The sequence below is a fragment of the Lepidochelys kempii genome, chromosome 24 (genome assembly GCF_965140285.1).
Source record: "Lepidochelys kempii isolate rLepKem1 chromosome 24, rLepKem1.hap1, whole genome shotgun sequence".
Lineage (NCBI taxonomy): Eukaryota > Metazoa > Chordata > Testudines > Cheloniidae > Lepidochelys > Lepidochelys kempii.
In genome coordinates, this window is record NC_136403.1 from 5118391 (window position 1) to 5136753 (window position 18363).

At 53.2% G+C, this 18363-nt stretch overlaps 1 protein-coding gene across 4 annotated transcripts in view; it reads left to right on the forward strand.

Annotated features, from left to right (window-relative positions):
* Positions 1-18358, forward strand: part of SEMA4A (semaphorin 4A) — a 35561-nt gene extending 17203 nt beyond the window's left edge. For 3 of the 4 annotated variants that reach the window (XM_073323590.2, XM_073323589.2, XM_073323588.2), the window contains exons 3-15: positions 1961-2121; positions 2546-2608; positions 3408-3506; positions 4887-4998; positions 5394-5510; positions 6152-6282; positions 7539-7708; positions 8490-8640; positions 8996-9185; positions 10045-10160; positions 10281-10444; positions 12318-12436; positions 14709-18358. In XM_073323590.2, coding sequence (XP_073179691.1) covers positions 1961-2121; positions 2546-2608; positions 3408-3506; positions 4887-4998; positions 5394-5510; positions 6152-6282; positions 7539-7708; positions 8490-8640; positions 8996-9185; positions 10045-10160; positions 10281-10444; positions 12318-12436; positions 14709-15388 — 2273 coding nt within the window. In that variant the 3' untranslated portion in view covers positions 15389-18358. The remainder of the gene's footprint in view (positions 1-1960; positions 2122-2545; positions 2609-3407; positions 3507-4886; positions 4999-5393; positions 5511-6151; positions 6283-7538; positions 7709-8489; positions 8641-8995; positions 9186-10044; positions 10161-10280; positions 10445-12317; positions 12437-14708) is intronic. The other variant, XM_073323595.2, reaches the window with a different exon arrangement.
* The last annotated feature ends 5 nt before the right edge of the window (positions 18359-18363 follow it).

Here is an 18363-nt window from a genome sequence, read left to right on the forward strand (position 1 = left end):
GAATCTGCATCCCCTTGTCAAGACTTCACCCTTGCAAAAACACTGCAGGATCTTCAATTATCACAAATGAGCCAGTCCTCGTTATTTCTGTCTCATCCTTCTGGCAGCTCAGCACTCCCTAACTCCACGTTGAGGTGGGAACAGAGGGGAGAGCGCCCCTGCTGAGCCCCCACCCCGCCCCCTGCAGCACCGGGCTGGGGCATTGGGGTCAGCACTGCCTCTAAGGGAAAAGCACCCCCTACTGAGTCACCAGCAGTCACCGCCTTCCTCTTTCCCACCCACCCGCAGCCTGCTGCTGCTGAGAAAAGGCCACGCTCTTCCCCCAGGCCCTTTGTAGGGTCCTGCCAGCAGCAGCACCGGCTCCAGGGCCATTTCCACTGCCATGTGCTGGCTGCTCCTTCTGCCAGTGTCATACAGCCTACAGAGCCTGCTCCAACCCCCTCTCCGCGTCAATTCCTTTGACTTCAGTGGGCTTTGGGTCAGACCCCAAGAGCACTGGAAGTCTATGGGATATAACATGCTACATTACATTACATAGGCACTAAGTTGCAGTATCTAGGTTATGTTACAGTATATAGGTGCCAAGTTGTGGTCTATATATGCTACATTACAGTATGTAGGTTCTAAGTTACCGAGTGTGTTTATAGAGAGAGATATGCTATGTTTCAATATATGGGTGCTCTGTTACAGTACATGCGTTTATTATTTATCTGCATTATCTCCAAGAGGCCTTCACTGAGATCAGAGCCCCATTGCGCTAGGAGCTGTACAGACACACAGTGAGAGCCAGGCCACGCCCTGTGGTGCTTCCATACGCAAGGCAAACCAAATGTGGGAGGGGAAATGATTTGTTCCAGGTCACCCAGTGGGTCTCCAGCCGAGACTGGACTAGAATCCAGATCTCCTGAGTCGTAATCCAGAGCAGCGGTTGGCCCGCGCTGCTTCCCGCAGCCCCCTTTGGCCTGGAGCGGCAAACCGCGGCCAGTGGGAGCTGCGATCGGCCGAACCTGCGGATGCGGCAGGTAAAAAAAAACGGTCCAGCCCGCCAGGGGCTTTCCCTGAACAAGCAGCGGACTGGCTTTGAGAACCACTGGTCCAGAGCCTTCGCCACTGTACCACATACATGCTCTCTTATGGTACACGCATATGTATTACGTTATGGCATATAGATGCTAAGTTATGGTATATACATGTAAGTTGCTGTATACAGATGCTATGTTACAACATATACATGGTAAGTTGTGATATATTTGCCAGAAGCTGGGAATGAATGACAGGGGATGGATCACTTGATGATTGATTCCCTGTTCTGTTCATTCCCTCTGGGGCACCTGGCATTTGCCGCTGTCAGAAGACAGGACACGTGCTAGATGGACCTTTGGTCTGACCCAGTAGGGCCGTTCTTTTGTTCTTATGATAGACGCTATGTTACAACACATACGTGTTATGTAGCATTTTGGGGGAAGTTACGTTTCTGGTTTTAGCAGGAAGTTCTGCCATTTCAAAATTGTTTTTTGTTCCGAATGGGAATGAAACGTAGAATTTCAACAATTCCTCCTAAATGAATTTTTTTAAAATTTTTTCGAGTCAATTGATTTTGATTGTTTTAAATCATATCAAATAAATTGTGAAACAAAAGAAAACAGAGCATTCTGTTGCATGATCAAAACACTTTGTTTAGGTGATTTTTCATAAAAAAATGAAATTCTGTGGAAATCAGCATGTTTCTGACAAAAAAACCCACCCCCATTCTGTTGGGAAATTTTCAACCAACTCTAAGGCTATTCTGTACAGGTGCCACTTTACATATACGGTGCTGAGTTATGGAATATAGATGCCAAGCTGTGGCATATAGGTGCCAGTTTACAGTATGTGGGTGCTTCTGTATGGTATATAGGACCCACGTTGTGCTATATAGGTGCTAAGTATCATCCACCATGCACTGTTTGATCCCTGCCAGGAGACCCCCGGAGGACCCTAACCAGCTTCAGCCAGGATGGAACCTTCCACTATGATACTTTCCTCTTGAGCGAAGATGAAGGCACTCTGTATGTGGGAGCTCGAGATACCATCCTCTCCCTCCGGGTGGACAGTGCTGGGTCCATGGAGCTGACAGGCTCAGTGAGTAGAACTCGGCCTTCCCCAGAGAGTGGGGAGCATTTGGGGCGCAGGAGGGAGGCAAGCTGATCCTGGAGGCGGGGCAAGTGGAAGTCAGATCTGGGTTCTGTTCCTCTTCCCATGCCTCAGTTTCCCCATCTGTAAAGTGGGGATAATGTTACTCAGGAATTGTGAGTTGTAATTCATGAATGTTGGTAAAGTGCTTTGAACCTTAAGCAGAAGCCTCTAGAGAGAACAGAACTGAAGTGAAGAGTCCTGACTCCCTAACCCCCTTGCTCTGACCACTAGATCATACTCCCCTCCCTGAGAATTTTGCTCTCAGCAGCTTCCTTTCCTTCCAGTGCACTTTTACAGGCTCTTGACCTTTTCTCCAGGTGGAATCTTCCTCCCAAACTTTGAAGAATCTCTCTCTTTCCCCCCCTTACAGATAGTGTGGCAACCCGTGCCTGAAAAAAAGCAGGAGTGTGTCTTTAAGAAGAAAAGCAATCTGGTAAGGAGCTGGGGGAGATGCTGATGCTGGTGTGGGTTGTATTATGCCCCTCGAGGGCACAGTTAGTCTTGGAGTGTATATGGAGGGCGTGGAGAGCTGGCGACAATGCTGAGGGGTGGGTGCTGGGGTGGGTGGGTGCTTTGTGGTGCCGTGAGAGGTGGTGTCAAGCCAGGTGCAATTCCTGAGCCTGGTTTCTCACTCCCACAACTTGCAAAGGAAGCAATAGTGCTTGCTGGTGGACTAGGTGGCATTCTTCTCAGGGTCTCAGCGTGGGGTCCCGGGGGCGCTGGCTTGTGCTTGGGGTCTTTTAAAACATCCCATGCATGGGGGTGTTAATCCTGGTGTCCTGGCTAACTCTTCATTTGCCTCCCTAACTTCCCCTTGCAGCTCAGCTTGGTCGTGTTCTTCTTCTCCTAAACTGTACAGCTATAATGCTCCACTCTAGAGGTGGCTGCTTTTTAGGGCTGAGTGAGTGATCCCTGTGCAGCATTGCTATGCGCTGTTGAACAGCTGTCACGTTCCACTTCAGAGGTGGATGCTGTTTAATGCTGACTAGTGATCCCTGTGTAGCATTGCTCTGTGTTATTGAACTGCTGCTAAGTCCCACCCCAGAAGTGGCTGCATTTTAATTATGGGTAAGTGATCCCAATGAGATGTTGCTGTTAAATCACGGCTGCATTCCACCCCAGAGGTGGCTGCATGTCAGTGCTGAGCATAGTGACCCTGTTCTGTGCAGCCCGTGAAGCAACCTGAAATCTGAGCTGTTGTTTTTTAAGTGGCATGTGCTTTTCTCCCACAGACAGAGTGCTTCAACTTCATCCGTGTCCTAGAGCCAGTGAATCAGACTCACCTGTACACCTGTGGGACCTATGCCTTCAGCCCCAGCTGCTCTTACATTGTGAGTGTCTGCGTTGGGCTGGCGGGAAGCTCTGACTCCAGCACCTTATGTCTGAGTTTCACCCGGCACATCGCGTCAGAGCCTGCATTCCGGAAATGGGCCAAGGCTCACAGAAGAGGCAGGTCTGGTCTGTGATTGACACTGAGGCTGCTGGCCACACAGAGACCTTGTGATTCTCTCTGGCCCTCCAGTTCCCCAGACTGCACTGTGTACCTAAATCCTGTACCCGGACTGGCGGGACACAGAAGGCAAAGGGGTTTAGGCACCTAATGACACAGCTAGGCACCTATTGGGATTTACAGTAGCATCTTAGTCCCATTGGTCTTCAAAGGGAATTAGGTGCCTAGGTGCATTTGAAGATCCCAATAAATGCCTACCTTTATCTTTAAGCACTTAAACGCTGGAAAATCTGGCCTTTATTGACTACCTTGTCAATGATGTGTGTGCGAGAGAGGAGACCAAGAGAGCAAAGAGGGCGGAGTCAGGACTCCTGGGTTCTATTTCTAGCTCTGAGAGGTAGTGTGGTCTAGTGGTCAGAGCGAGTGGGGGAGGGAGAGCTCAGTGGTTTGAGCATTGGCCTGCTAAACCCAGGGTTGTGAGTTCAATCCTTGAGGGGGCCATTTAGGGATCTGGAGCAAAAACTGGGGATTGGTCCTGCTTTGAGCAGGGGGTTGGACTAGATGACCTCCTGAGGTCCCTTCCAACCCTGATATTCTATTATTCAGAGTCAGGACTTGAATTCTAGTCTCTACAGAAGAGGCTTTGCTGCCCTCTGTTGGCTCTGTGTGTATGCTAAGCAGCCTCTTATATTTTCTGGTTATTTTCCTTTCCAGATGAAAGGCCTGGGTTTACGGGAGAAGTGGTGAGTTTACAGGAACCTGGGTCAACATTTTCAAACCTGGCCTCTGATTTTCTCAAGTTGCGTAACCAAAAAGAAGTAGATATGCAAAAACAAGTGGCCACGTTTGAGAGTAGTTGGCCCTGTTCTTTTAGAGTCACCAGAAGAGAGAGCTAATCTGAGCTACCCTGGGTTCTCTTCCAAAATTCACGGGTGTCCTGATTTTGGGTTCCTGGTTATTGGGATTCCATTATAATTTGACTTTATTGGGGTTATATTATGAGTGTGGCGTAATGGATACAGCCCTGGGCCAGGTCTCAGAAGACCTGGCTTCCATTCCTGGCACTGCCATTGGCCTGTGGGTGACCTCCTTGGTAAAACGCATCGATTATAATATAACATAGAGAGTTATCTTTATTATGAAAGTTGGATTCCCCCGTCCTGTTGCCTGGAGGGGATCTGTCTCTAGACTGAACTCAAGCGACCACCGTTTGCTTTGTTCTTGTCCTGCGACTGATGGATTGATTTCTAATTCCTTGCAGAATCTGGAGAATTTCAGCCTGGTTTCTGTCAGCCAAGGGCAGCCCCTCCTCCAGGATGGGAAGGGACAGTGCCCCTTCGACCCCAGCCACAAGTATACGGCCATCCTGGTGGGTGAGTATGGAGCCCGTTGGAAACCATGGGCTGCGCAGTGACTGCGTGATGGGGAGGGAGGTGGAACCCGCAGCCCTACCATTATAGTGCCTCAAAGCAGAGGATTCGGTCTTGAGCTGCACCCGTCAAGTCCCATGTCTTCGGTGCAGCAAGTCCAGGATTCAAAGGCCTGGGGCTGGCTTGAAAGAGGCCTTTAAGGTCCTGCTGTCTTCCTTTGATGCTGTCTTAGAGATGTAGGTTTATCCCTCAATGCCCGGGTAACCCACTCTGATCCATCAGGATAACGAGTCCCAGGTCTCAAAGCACTTTACCTCTCTCTGACTAAATAACCAAGCCCAGAGGCACCGGCACTGCTGCCGGCCTGGGCTTCCCTCACCGCCTCTCTCCTCCTGCAGGTGGGGAGCTCTACACGGGGACCATGAACAACTTCCAAGGCAACGAGCCCATAATCTCCCGCGCCCTGAGCAGCAGGACCTTGCTGAAGACCGATGCCTTCCTCAGGTGGCTGAATGGTGAGGATGGGTAGGAGGGCCTGCTCCTGCTGTGAGGAAGGGCAGGGGCTGAGGTAGCATCTGAAATCGACAGCTGCCCATTTATGGTCTTCCAGACACAGGACCTGACTCTGTTACCTGGTGGGGATGGGATGAGAGGCTGCAACACCCTTTGAGCTGAGGCTGTGCTCAGGCTGGCTCCGGGGCCAGTTAGAGCAGCCTCGGGGCTGCTCTAATTTACACTGGGCTCCCTGTGGCCCCCCTGCCATCCCTGGAAAGCAGAGAATAACCACAGCACAGTGCACTCTACTCATGCCCACAATCTGCCCCCTCAGCTGGGGCAGGTGCAGCTCCACGATGGCCAGGGAGGACCCTGCTCAGGAAGGATTCTCAGGGGACCAGTCCCCCTCTCGTTAAGGCCCTTTAGCTGCTTAACAGGGCCTCACATCAGTGAGAATCAGGCCCAGGGACTCTTTGCTCGGGTCGCCGTCACCTATTAGCCAACAGGCGAATGGCTGGTGCCCACTGGCCCTCAGGGATGTGTTTCCTAGGCAACAAGTCCACCGTCTCCCATGAATATTTACATGCCCCCCCCATCTGCCCTTGGGAAGCAGTGCGCAGGGATTCGGCATCTAACCCGCCTGGTCTCCTTCTCCCCACAGTCGACGCGGGCTTCGTGGCCTCCGCCAACATCCCTGGAGACGAGAAGGTCTATTTCTTCTTTGAGGAGACGGCCGAGGAGTTTGATTTCTTTGAGAAGCTCATGGTCTCCCGAGTGGCTCGTGTGTGCAAGGTATGAAGCAGGCCCGAGTTGGCTCTTGGAGCGCGTGTGCGCCTATGTCTCGTACTCTCGCATTGTGGTCTCTCCTGCTTGTGGCCTGCCCCGGTGATGACAACTGACCCACCAGTAACACAGGGCCTCCGTTCTGCCTTCCGTGGCATCTAGGCAGCTTGATTGCCTTCAGAGCTGTGCCGGGGGCCTTGCATAGATGTAGCTGATGGGACCATAGTAGACACTGATATTGATGAAGAATAAAATTCAGTTACCCCCTCCCAGAGCTGGGCTCTAGCCAAATCTGGGACGGTTCCATTTGGATGAAAGGTGGTTGGTGTCACCTGTTTATTTACAGATATAGACAGATGCTGCCCCATTTCCCTGGGGCCCAAGAACCAGCTGGCTGGCCCGCCTCCGCTGCCTTTCAGGGTCACGCTGCAACTGTTCCTGCAGCCACGCCCTGCATTCGGACCCCATCGCTCCATGTGGGTTATGGGGCAGCGTGAGCACCGTCTATACGCATCTGTGTGGCGGACAAATATTTGATGATGGGCTCTTCAGTCTAGCAGGAACAGGTCTAACACGAGCCAATGGCTGGAAGTTGAAGCCGAACAATTTCAGACAGGCAATAAGGCATCAATTTTTAACAGTGAATGTAATTAAGCATTGGAACAAAAGACCCAGGGTCATGGTGGATTCTCCATTTTTAAATTGGATTTTTTTCAAAAGGAGCTGCTCGAGGAATGATTTTGGGGCAGCTCTCTGACCTGTTCTATACAGGAGGTCAGGCCAGACGATCACAATGGTTTCTTCTGGCCTTGGAATCTATTAATCCTGTATCTTAAGCTGGCCCACAAGCCTCCTAACAGCCCGTTACCACTGTCTGGGTGGTTTCCTGCTTGTGTCCACCTTTTTAGTTCCTCATATCTCACTGACTGTGCACGAGGGCTTATTACATCATTGTCTGGAACATCAGCTGATCAGAGCCTGGTGGTTGGTTTACTCACCACAGTTGTACCACTAGAACTCCCCCTTCTTATTTTGAGCAGGGGATTGAGTTTGGGTCTACCCACAGGGCCATCCTTCCTCTCAGACCTTCCCTTCATTCAGAATAACTCTTCCCCTTTCCGGGGCAGCACACACACCCGGAGTTGTACCAGCACAATGGCAGCATGGCTGCGTGCTGACCCCCAGGACAAGCCGTCCTCTCAGCCATCCCTTTAAGGAGAGGCCCTGCTCCGGTCCGGGTGACCGGGCATTCCTCTCTCCTGCAGAATGACGTCGGAGGAGAGAAGGTGCTGCAGAAGAAATGGACCACGTTCCTGAAAGCCCAGCTGATGTGCTTCCAGCCGGGACACTTCCCTTTCAACGTGATCCATCACGCCTTTGTCCTACCCCAGCCAGGAGGGGGCGCCGTCTTCTATGGAGTCTTCACTTCACAATGGTAAGGCAGGAAACTTTCCTCTCCTGCCCAAAGGGCTCAGAAATCCCCCAAGGACCCATGTATTCCCAGGCCCGCACAGCCACAAGTCCCCTATCGCAAGAAGGACATTTTGGGGGGTGGGGTCTGTCCATCAGGCCCATTCAAATGGGTATGCTGAACCCAGAAAGTAGGACCCCTTCTGCGTTATGGTTCATCCTGAATATTTCGTTATTGCAGCAGATGTAATTAACCTGTGGAACTGCTTGCCACATGGTATTGCTGAAGAAGTTGCTTAGTAAATTTCAGACCTAAGAGATGAGACTGGTGTCTAGTGGTTAGAGCAGGTGGCTTGGGGTCAGGACTCTTGGATTCTAGTCCCACATCTAGGCGTGAATGTGATCTAATTGAGCACTTGGGACTGGGAGTTGGCATGCCTGGGTTCTTTGCTCAGCTCTAGGAAGGAGCATGGGCCAGTGGCCAGAGGGGGCTGCGAGTCAGGACTCCTGGATTCTATTCATAGGCAAGTGCCTGTCACTGTGGGGTGGTGAGGGTTGATGCTTTGCAAGTGTTTGGAGGCCCTGGATGGAGGTTGCTGTGGAAGCACCTGGCATTATTATTTCAGAAGGTTTATATGGCCAAGGAACAGCCCTTCTAGAGGGCCCCAAAGGGGTGGACTTCCCATGCCCACTGACCCACACGTCACAGGCAGGGTGTGGCTGGATCCCACATCTGACCTGCCCACCTCAGGGTGTCCCCCTAGCGCTGGCGTGTACCACCAACAGGATCACTCGTCCCTTGGCAGGCAGATGGGAGATGCAGGCAGCACGGCGGTGTGCGCTTTCAACCTGGAGGACATTGAAAGAGTCTTCAATGGCAAATACAAGGAGCTGAACAAGGAGAGCTCCCGGTGGATGACATACAGCGATGCGGTCCCTGAGCCCCGCCCTGGCAGTGTGAGTATCACCTGCTTTACGCATCTAACTTCACGGCATGAGGATGTGTGCCGAAGGATGACTTTGCAGGACAGGTTTGGGGTTAAGCCGGGCGGCTGGAACTCAGGACACCTGGGTTCAATTTCTACCGGGGCCGCTGACTTCGGGCAAGGCACTTAATTGCTCCGTGCCTCAGTTTCCCTGGATAATAGTCCATCTGCCTTGCTTTTTACGGGAAGCTGGCATAATCAACTGTGCTTTCCCCCTTTGCAAGGGTGCCTAGAACAAAAAAAACCCAACCCCCTAAGCCTGTCACTAGCCCAGTTCCCACTTCTGATAGCCCTTCTGATCCCCTGCCTTTGTCCTCCCACTGCAGTGCTCAGTGCGCCCATCGGCAGACAAAGTCCTGACCTTCATGAAAAACCACTTCCTGATGGATGGGAAGGTTGTGCCCAGGAACAAGCAGCCGGTGCTGGTGAAGCAGAATGTGAAATATACGCGGATCGCAGTCGATCAGACCCGCAGTGTCTCGGGCACCTCCTATGAGGTGATGTTCCTGGGAACAGGTACGGCTCCCATGAGCAGGGGACAGCACCTCGTCAGTGCGTGGGGCTGGATTCTGCACCCAGCTGAGTGTTTACCCAATGGGAAAGCTCCCATTGGCGTCAGTGGGATGGGGGCAGGCACTTATCGCCGGAGTCAGACGGGTCATTCGTTTTCCGGTGGTTGATTCAGGTGATTCAGGTGGAAATGAAATGAAATGAAACTTTTTGGGGTTTGGAATGAAACGAAAAAGTAAAAAAAAAATTAAAAAATTAGTTTTTGAGGCTTTTTTACCTTTTGAAAAAAATGAAATTGAAAATTCAAAGAAAACGTAAACATTTTGACAATTTTTTGTTTGCCAATTTGTGTATTTGTTATTTTGGAATTTGTGTGTTAGCAGAGCAGGGAGGTGTTTCTCCCCATTCTGCTGGCCAATCTCAGGTCTGTTAATTGCACCCTGCCCATTGCACTTTCAGTTAGATATGTCTCTTCTTCACTTCCTGTCCCATGCATTGTTAAACACATTTACCGCTCTTCACCCCAGAGGTGGCTGCATTTTAGTGGTGGACAACGTGGTTTCTATAAGCCTTACAAGGTTGGTGCCAGCCAGCTAACAAAGTGCTTTGGAGGCATATTGGGGCAAAAGGTCCCATATAAACGAAGGGTCGTTCTCTTTTAATTAAGCAAATTGTGTGTGAGAGAGAGAGAGAATTGAATAGACTAGCCATTTAGATCCAGATACTCCACTTCCACTGAAACTAAGAACTTAAAAACCTTTGTTACACACAGTCAACTTAGAGAAGAGATCAGCTCCTCAAAGAGAGGATGCATTGTCTCAGCCCCATGGTAAATACACTTGTGTCCCTATATTTCCTCCCACAGATCAAGGATTCCTGCACAAAGCAGTGGCTCTGGCCAGCGGTGCTCATATCATTGAGGAAATCCAGCTGTTTAAGGATCCGGAACCTGTGCAGAACCTTCTGTTCTCACCTGGGAAGGTAGGAGACTTGCAGAGCTGCCTGGTGCAGCAGACAGGAAGGGGAGACGCTGCCCAGGGGGCTAAGTAGGTGACGTAGACGTAACTGTGTGACATTTTCTGTGTGTCTCCCTCCCGGCAGGGGATCCTGTATGTGGGGTACTCCAAGGGGGTCCTGCAGGTGCCGCTGGCCAACTGCAGCGTGTACAGGAGCTGTGCTGACTGTGTCCTCGCCCGAGACCCCTACTGTGCCTGGCACAGGCGCAGCCAGTTGTGCCAGGAGACCCGAGCCACAAACAAAAACACGTGAGTAGCTCAGTGTGTGGAACAGCTCAGGTGTAACTTCTGAGAGGGAAGCAGGCATGTCTAGTGGTTAGAGCAGAGCCTGGCCAGTCAGGACTCTTGGGTTCGACTCCCTGCTCTGGGAAGGGAGTGTGCTCTAGTGGTCAGAGGAAGGGGGCTGGGAGTCAGGATTCCTGGCTCTGTTCCCAAGTCCAGGATGGGGTAGGGCGGGGGTGGTTAGAGCAGGGGACTGGGAAATAGGACTCCTGGGTTCCATTCTGCCTTATCCCACCATGTGAATTTAGGAAAGTGACTTGCTTTATTTCCTGCTGCAAAGTGGGGAAAATAATACTCCCCTGCCTCCCAGAGCTTGCCAAGTGCTTTCAGATCCTCCCAGGACAGCTGCTCTAGAAGGGCAGACGGGTATTTCTGGGCCTCGGGGAGTGCGGGGAGAGGGGAGGGCGAAAAGCCCCTAGTGTTCCCTGAGCACTGGCCCGAAGGACCGCCCACCAGGAATACAGCCCTGCGGTGTTGCTAATGCACTTTGCTAGCTCTGACGGGCACTCTCAGAGCATGTGCCACTGGCCAGTCACCTGTGGGTGTCAGCCAGGATCCCTGCAACAGCCACGTGCTTCCTAGTCCATGGACCCACTGCTCAGCTGCCCTCAGCTTTCTTCTTCCTGATTGCTTTGCAATAAGCTCACACCAGGAAATCGGTGCCTTCCCAGCTCTTGTCCTCTCCTCCACAGCGGCTCTCTGGATACATCCAAGTTGCTATTTTTAATACGCTCCCTCTGGCCCCACTAGCACCCATCTGTCCACCTGGCCTGCGAGGTTCCCAGCTGCCCTCCGAGGCTGCCTTGTCTCCCTGCCCCGGCTGAGGCGCTGGCAGGCGAGACCTGAGATTGTCCGTCAGCCAGGAGAGGTTTTAGAAACAAACAAACCAACAAACTTTGCCAGTGAAGCTGGGGCCACGTGGTAGAAGGAGAGGAGCTGCTGGTTCCCACAGCCCGTGCGCTTCCATCCCAATCCACAGGCTCCCACCCCCTCCCGCTGTCCCAGCCCTGAGCTCCCCACCCACACAACTCTGCCAATGCCCCTCACTTTTGCAGAACTCCCTGTGCTTCCAGTCCCGGGCAGACTCTACAATCTCACCAAGCTGCACCCAGATCTGGAGGGTGATGGCTCTGATTGATAATAAAACAGAAAATATTATGTTGCCTCTATATAAATCTGTGGTAGGCCCACATCTGGAATACTGCATGCAGATGTGGTCGCCCCATCTCAGAAAAGATATATTGGAATTGGAAAAGGTTCAGAAAAGGGCGACAAAAATGATGAGGGCACGGAACAGCTTCCATATGGGGAGAGATTAATAAGACTGGGACTTTTCAGCTTGGAAAAGAGACGACTAAGAGGGGATAGGATAGAGGTCTATGAAATCATGACTGGTGTGGAGAAAGTAAATACAGAAGTATTATTTATTCCTTCTCATAACACAAGAACTAGGGGTAATCAAATGAAATGAATAGGCAGCAGGTTTAAAACAAACAAAAGGAAGTATTTCTTCATACAACGCATAATCGGTCTGTGGAACTCTTTGCCAGAGGATGTTGTGAAAGCCAAGACTATAACAGGGTTCAAAAAAGAACTAGGTAAGTTCATGGAGGACATGTCCCTCAATGGCTATTAGCCAGGATGGGCAGGGATGGTGTCCCTAGCCTCTGTTTGCCAGAAGCTGGGAATGGATCACTGGATGATTCCCTGTTCTGTTCATTCCCTCTGGGGCACCTGGCATTGGCCAGCAACCAGCTCACCTGCCGTCCCCACGTCAAGCAGCAGCTTGAGAGCGAATTCATTGCCTTGGGTTCTCAGTGTGTCACTTCTCTCTCTCTAGGAGCGACTGGCTGCAGGACATCGAGACGGGTAGGCCGGAGGCTACGTGCCAGCAGATCGGTGGGAAAGGCAGGGCCACACCCAGGTCTCGGGACGACTTGGGCAGCAGCCTGGTAAAAAGTTGAGTATCGATCTTCCGGGTTTACTGTGCTTGGGGCATGTGTCTAACGGTGGGTGGGACTCTGACACCAGCAATGCTACGAGGGGGGCTGGGGAGACCCTCTGTGAGCCGGGGGGGGGCTGCCTGCTCTAGGGAGGAGCTGGAGCCAGGGAGGAACGAACGGGGCCAAGCTCAGTGCTTCTGAGGCGTCAGGTCTCCGGTGGGCTTTGGCCCTGCTTTCTGCAAACATCGTGGAGCAAATCCCAGGAGAAACTCTTCAATCAAAAATAATGTAGTCAAGGCAGCACTCGGCCCAGTAATAAATAACACGCCAGGGTGCCAGCCCCCCTGGACCACACTACAACACCATGCCAGGGTGCCAGGCCCCCTGGACCACCCTACAACACCACGCCAGGGTGCCAGGCCCCCTGGACCACGCTACACCACTCCAGGGTGCCAGCCCTCCTGTGGGCAACCCTACAACACCACGCCAGGGTGCCAGGCCCCCTGAACCACCCTACATAACCATGCCAGGGTGCCAGGCCCCCTAGACCACCCTACAAAACCATGCCAGGGTGCCAGCCCCTGTGGGCAACCCTACAACACCACGCCAGGGTGCCAGGCCCCCTGGACCACCCTACACCACTCCAGGGTGCCAGCCCCCCTGTGGGCAACCCTACAACACCACACCAGGGTGCCAGGCCCCCTGAACCACCCTACATAACCATGCCAGGGTGCCAGGCCCCCTGAACCACCCTACAACACCACGCCAGGGAGCCAGGCCCCCTGAACCACCCTACAACACCACGCCAGGGTGCCAGGCCCCCTGAACCACCCTACAACACCACGCCAGGGTGACAGCCCCTGTGGGCAACCCTACAACACCATGCCAGGGTGCCAGCCCCCCTGGACCACCCTACAAAACCATGCCAGGGTGCCAGGCCCCCTGGACCACCCTACAACACCACGCCAAGATGCCAGGCCCCCCTGGACCCCTGCAACACCACGCCAGGGTGCCAGCCCCCCTAGACAGCCCTACAATAACAAACTGTAGAGTTGCCCCTCTGTGCCCAATCCACTGAGGATTAGGGGCTGTTTTGGTGCTGGGAGCCTTAGCTCACACTTCAGCCGCTCTTGCTTTTAGCTCCGGAGGTCCCCACTGGTGCATCAGCCAACACGGCAGCCAACACATGGTCTGACACAGCAGCCGCCGCTGGCTAGCAAATCTCCCGGTTCCCAGCCAAAAGTTGCTATTCAGTGAGCTCTGGAGCGTGCCTTCCCCGGCACTCCACCTGCAGCCCTGCAAACCTGCCTGTGGCCAGGGCCTTTCTTCCGAAACCAGCGGTCGCTAAGCAGCCTGCCTGTTGCCAGGATCTGGATCCCCAGTGGGATGGGATCAGCTCCCGGCAAAATGTCGTTATTAACCGAAAGTTGGTAATATCGGGATTGCTGCAAACCGGCACCCAAATGTACTTAGATATACTCTTCAGTGCAGGCATTGTCTCTTCGCTCCCCGTTTCTACCGCAACCAGCGCAAGGGCGCCCTAGACAATAGTAGGTGACGGCCCGAGGTGCAGGGCAGTGGAGAATTGGGCCCGTTTACTCCAGTTTTGGCCTGGATTCTGCTCTCAGTGACACCAGTGTGAATCCAGAGTCACTCTGGTTGCATCCATGTAGTTTATACTGCACTCAGAGTCTAGCCCTTCCCGGCCTGACTTTCCGAACTGCTTTGCTCTTGTGGCAGCCCCCCTTGAGGCGCAGAATGAGGGGATGGGGGGGTGCCCAGTACCTTTGAAAATCCGGGTTTCTCACTAGGTGCCAGGGTGGATGCCCAGGTTGGAAGTGGAGCTTTTTTTCCACAAGAACCATTTTTTGTTTGTAATGAAAACTGCTGATGCAGAGACACCGAAACATTTTGTGCATTCGTGTCAGTTTCACACCAATTGTTTGCCAAAAACAAACCCTGACGAATTTCCAAAACTATTGAACCGTTTCAGTTTTTCACTTCAGCATTTCCTTCTGTTTCCGAGTGAATTAGCCACCTAAAAATGCTAAAAAATCGAACCCTTTCATTTGACCTGAAACACTTTTTGTTTTTTAACTTTTCGATTGGCCACAAAACCGGTCACTGTCAGTCCAGTTCGAAAGGAACTTTGTTCCCCTGCAAACGCCGTGACTCGCCCCGGCTCTCGTGGCAAGGGGCTGGTGCAGCTCTTTGGACAGCAGCGTCAGCTGGTCCGGGTGGGCAGCCAGAGATTCACCGCTCCCTCTCCCCTCCTTGTATCTTTCCAGCGTTGAGCCCAGCCCTGAACTCTGTGATTCGGCTGCCGTGCCCGCAGCTCTCTGCCCTGGCCGATTACACCTGGAGCTACCCAGGGCCGAAGACCCCGGCGGGGCTGACGGTGTTGGACGATAAGACGCTGGTGATCATCATGCAGCGCCAGGCAGCAGGCGAGTACACGTGCTGGGCCAGCGAGAACGGGCACCACCAACCTGTGGCCCGCTATGCGGTGCAGGACCCCACGGGGGGTGACGGCTACCCCGACGTCCTGAGTGAGAGCGGAGGGGACAGCATGGCCGGGGAAGGGCTGGAGCGGGGGGCAGGCCCGCAGGGCGGGCACCGCTCCTACTGGGCGCAGTTTCTGTCAGTGATGGTGTTGCTGTTAGTGACGCTGGCCGTAGCAATGGCCGTGGCCGCCTTCTCCTACCACAGCAGGCTCAAGGCCAAGAGCAAGGTGCAGGGTTGCAACACCCCCGAAGCCACCAAGGTGTCCAATCGGGAGAAGGTGCCGCTGAACGGAGGCCGGAGCCCACAGCTCCAAGGGCCCTTCCAGGAGCGGGCCAAGGACCCCAGGGACTGCTGTGTCCAGATGGAGGGGCTGTACCAGGACATAGACGCGGACAACAACAGGTTAAGCACCAGCCTGGGGGCCAGGCAGGGCTCCCAAGGGGCGGCTCTGGAGAAAGCTTAAGCTGGCCGTGCCTGCCCCGACCTGCCTTTCGTCTCGAAATCAGCCGTGTCGTGGTAACGAGCAGCCCTACGAGAACAAACCAGTGTGTGTGTGTGTGTGGCTCACCACTTGGGAGCAACCCTACAGTAACAAACCGGTCTGCGTCCAGCCCCCAAATTCATAACAAACGTCGTATCAGCTGGTTAGACCTCCCACACGGCGCGCGCCCAGAAACTGCACCTGCTCCTCGTCCGTTGCCAGCTGCTGCTGCCCGCCCCATGTGTGGGTCGCTCCACCACTGAAGAGCGATGGGCCCCGCCTGCCTCGCTGCGCTGTCTGGGCATCACCAGCAGCCAAGTCGTGGGAGGGGCGTTAAAAAAAAAACCAAAAAAAACCCCTTCCGCTTTTGGGTTTCCGCACCAACCAAGAGACAAACACGGAGCACATCTGGGGCTCTGGATGACTGGGTTCAATGGAGCTGGAGGGCAGAGCAGCACTGAAGAGAGCATGAGCCCTTCCTGGCTAGTGCCCGCTGCGGGTTCAAGCAGGGAGCAACCCCGCGGTGGGATCTGAATGTGCCCAGTGTCGCTGTGTCTACGTAGCTGCTGCTTCCCGGGCTGGTGCCCCCAGCAATTGGTGACATCCCTGCGCTGGCCTGGACTAGCTGGGAGTTGCCACGTCCCCTCTGCGAGTGCTGTGGACGAAGGCCAATAAGCGATGCTGCAGCTGCACGTTACCTAGCGTGCCCCTGGCCAGCTCGGTCCTCCCCTGTGTGGGAAGCAGTTGGTGCCAGTCGATGGCTGGGTGTAGCTCTGCCGGGGCCCAATCCGGCTCCTTACAGCTCTGAATATGGGGTCTAATGTTCTGCCTTTGAGCGCAGGGTCAGCAGTTCAAATCCAGCCCCGGCTGGCAATGATCAGATAGCTGATCCTCGTCGGCCTGCGTGCAACAAGCAGCTGGGCTCCCAGTCTAGTTCCTGCTTGGCCAGAGGTCTGGATCACAACAGCCAATGCTAACTGGCCCCCGCAACGGGGAGACCGGCGATGGCCCACATCACGGAGACTGCGCTCTGCTCTGGGGGGTGTCCTTCCATCAGAGGGCATTGAACAGTCACTCCCTGCTGTGTGTGGGTAGACGGCTTTAGGTCCTGATTCTCATTTACACTAAGGCCTCTTTACACCACTCTGGTCCGGTAAAGGAGGCATAAATTATAGCCACGTCTCCTCTGCACTGCCGGAGGGGTATAAGGGGCCTTTTAGTGTAAGTGAGAACCAGGCTGAGTCCCTGGGGTTTTGGAGCCAACAGCCTGAAAAATCGGCTTGGGGGGAGGGGAGGGGACTTCCAAGGGGCTTTGGGGATGGGGAGGAGGCAGAGGTTGTGACTGAATGTGAAGTTGTTTTTTTAATTTAATGTTTTTAGATTTAAGTTAAACTTTTCCTGGTAGCAGCGATGAGCCATCGAACCCTTTGTTTCACCACCTCTGCCAGCTGCGGAAGGAATGCAGCTACTGAAACCAGCTCCGAGCCCAGCAGCTGGCCGATAGCCACACTGACAATGCCCAGTGCCTGGGTTCGGAGCCTCGGAGCCAGGAGCGCAAACGTGGTGCGGTTTTTGCACGAACCACTTGGTTGCACCCGGGGCTAAACACAGCCAGGCGAGTGGATTTCCCTGGGAAAGGCTTCAGATTGCTCCCTATCCAATGGGATCAGTTTGCTCGTTTCTAAAACCCTTCTTCAACCGCATCAGTATTATTTTGTGATGGATAAATTAGCCCCATGTATTGCTGGTCTGCTATAGCTCTGACACTGCTATTATGCTTCAGTGAAATCAACGCAACACGGGATGGGTTCACTTGTTACATTTTCCAGCAGCGCGGGCGGGTTCTACCAGGGTGTCCTTCGAAAATCCAGGCTTCTTTCTCAGTTACACTCACACCCACTAACCCTGCTCTGTGCAAGACTGGTTTCTCAGGCACTGTGGGCCTGATTCTCATTTACATCCAGGTCCTTTTACCCTGCTCTGTCAATGTAGATGAGAACCAGGCTCTGGAGATTTCAGACGCTGGGGCAGTTGCATGGTTGCAAATTATGGCTTCAAGTGGCAATGCCTGTTAGCACCAGGGCTTCTAACCGTGCAACTACGCTGATGCTCATAACCGGAGCAGATCCCCAGCTTATGGTACAATAGCCGCCTGATCTGATGTAAGAGCATTGTCTGAGCTCGGAGACAGACTCAACGCCCTTACAAAAAAACATCCAAGCAAAACTCTTCCCTGGAACCTTTCCCTCTTTCATTCTGTTCACTGGATAAAAATGGGTGTATCTACATGGAGATTGCTATGTGACTGTGAAATCCTGCTGGAGACAAGGCCAGGGAGTTTTTACCTTGATGTGGCTAGTCAAGGTGAACTCCAGGAGGGGCAGGGTTCACTTGGACAAGCCACACTGACAGCTACCTGGGCCTCGTCGGCATGTGGAGTTTATTCTGAGGTACGCAGGCCTTTCCGCAGTGAAGACCTAGCCTGTGTGTGCAACCTCCTGCTCTCATTCCTGTGCCGTCTACTGCTCTGTAACAGTGACTAGATTCTTCGATCAAGGGCCTGAGCTTTTACAGTCAGGACAAAGCCCATTCTATCTCTCTGCGTCGCTGATCACCGGGGTCTGTGCCACGTTGTTCGGACTGCAGTGGCAAGCACAGCTTTCGGGCCTGATCCTCCGCTGGCGTCCATCAGCGTAGCACCTTGGGCTCAATGCGGATCTATACCCGCTGGGGATCAGGCACTATTAACTTCAGCGGAGCTGGACCAGTTTACACCCGCTTGGGATCTGGGCCCATTAACGTCAGTGGAGCAGGGCCACATTACACCAGCTGGGGATCTGCCCCTTCATTGCTTGTTTTATGATGTTCAACCTTATTTTTTTTAAAGAAAGATGTACATCTTCCTGCTCTGGATACATTTTATTTTTTATTAAAAAGCGAATGTCACACTCACGTGC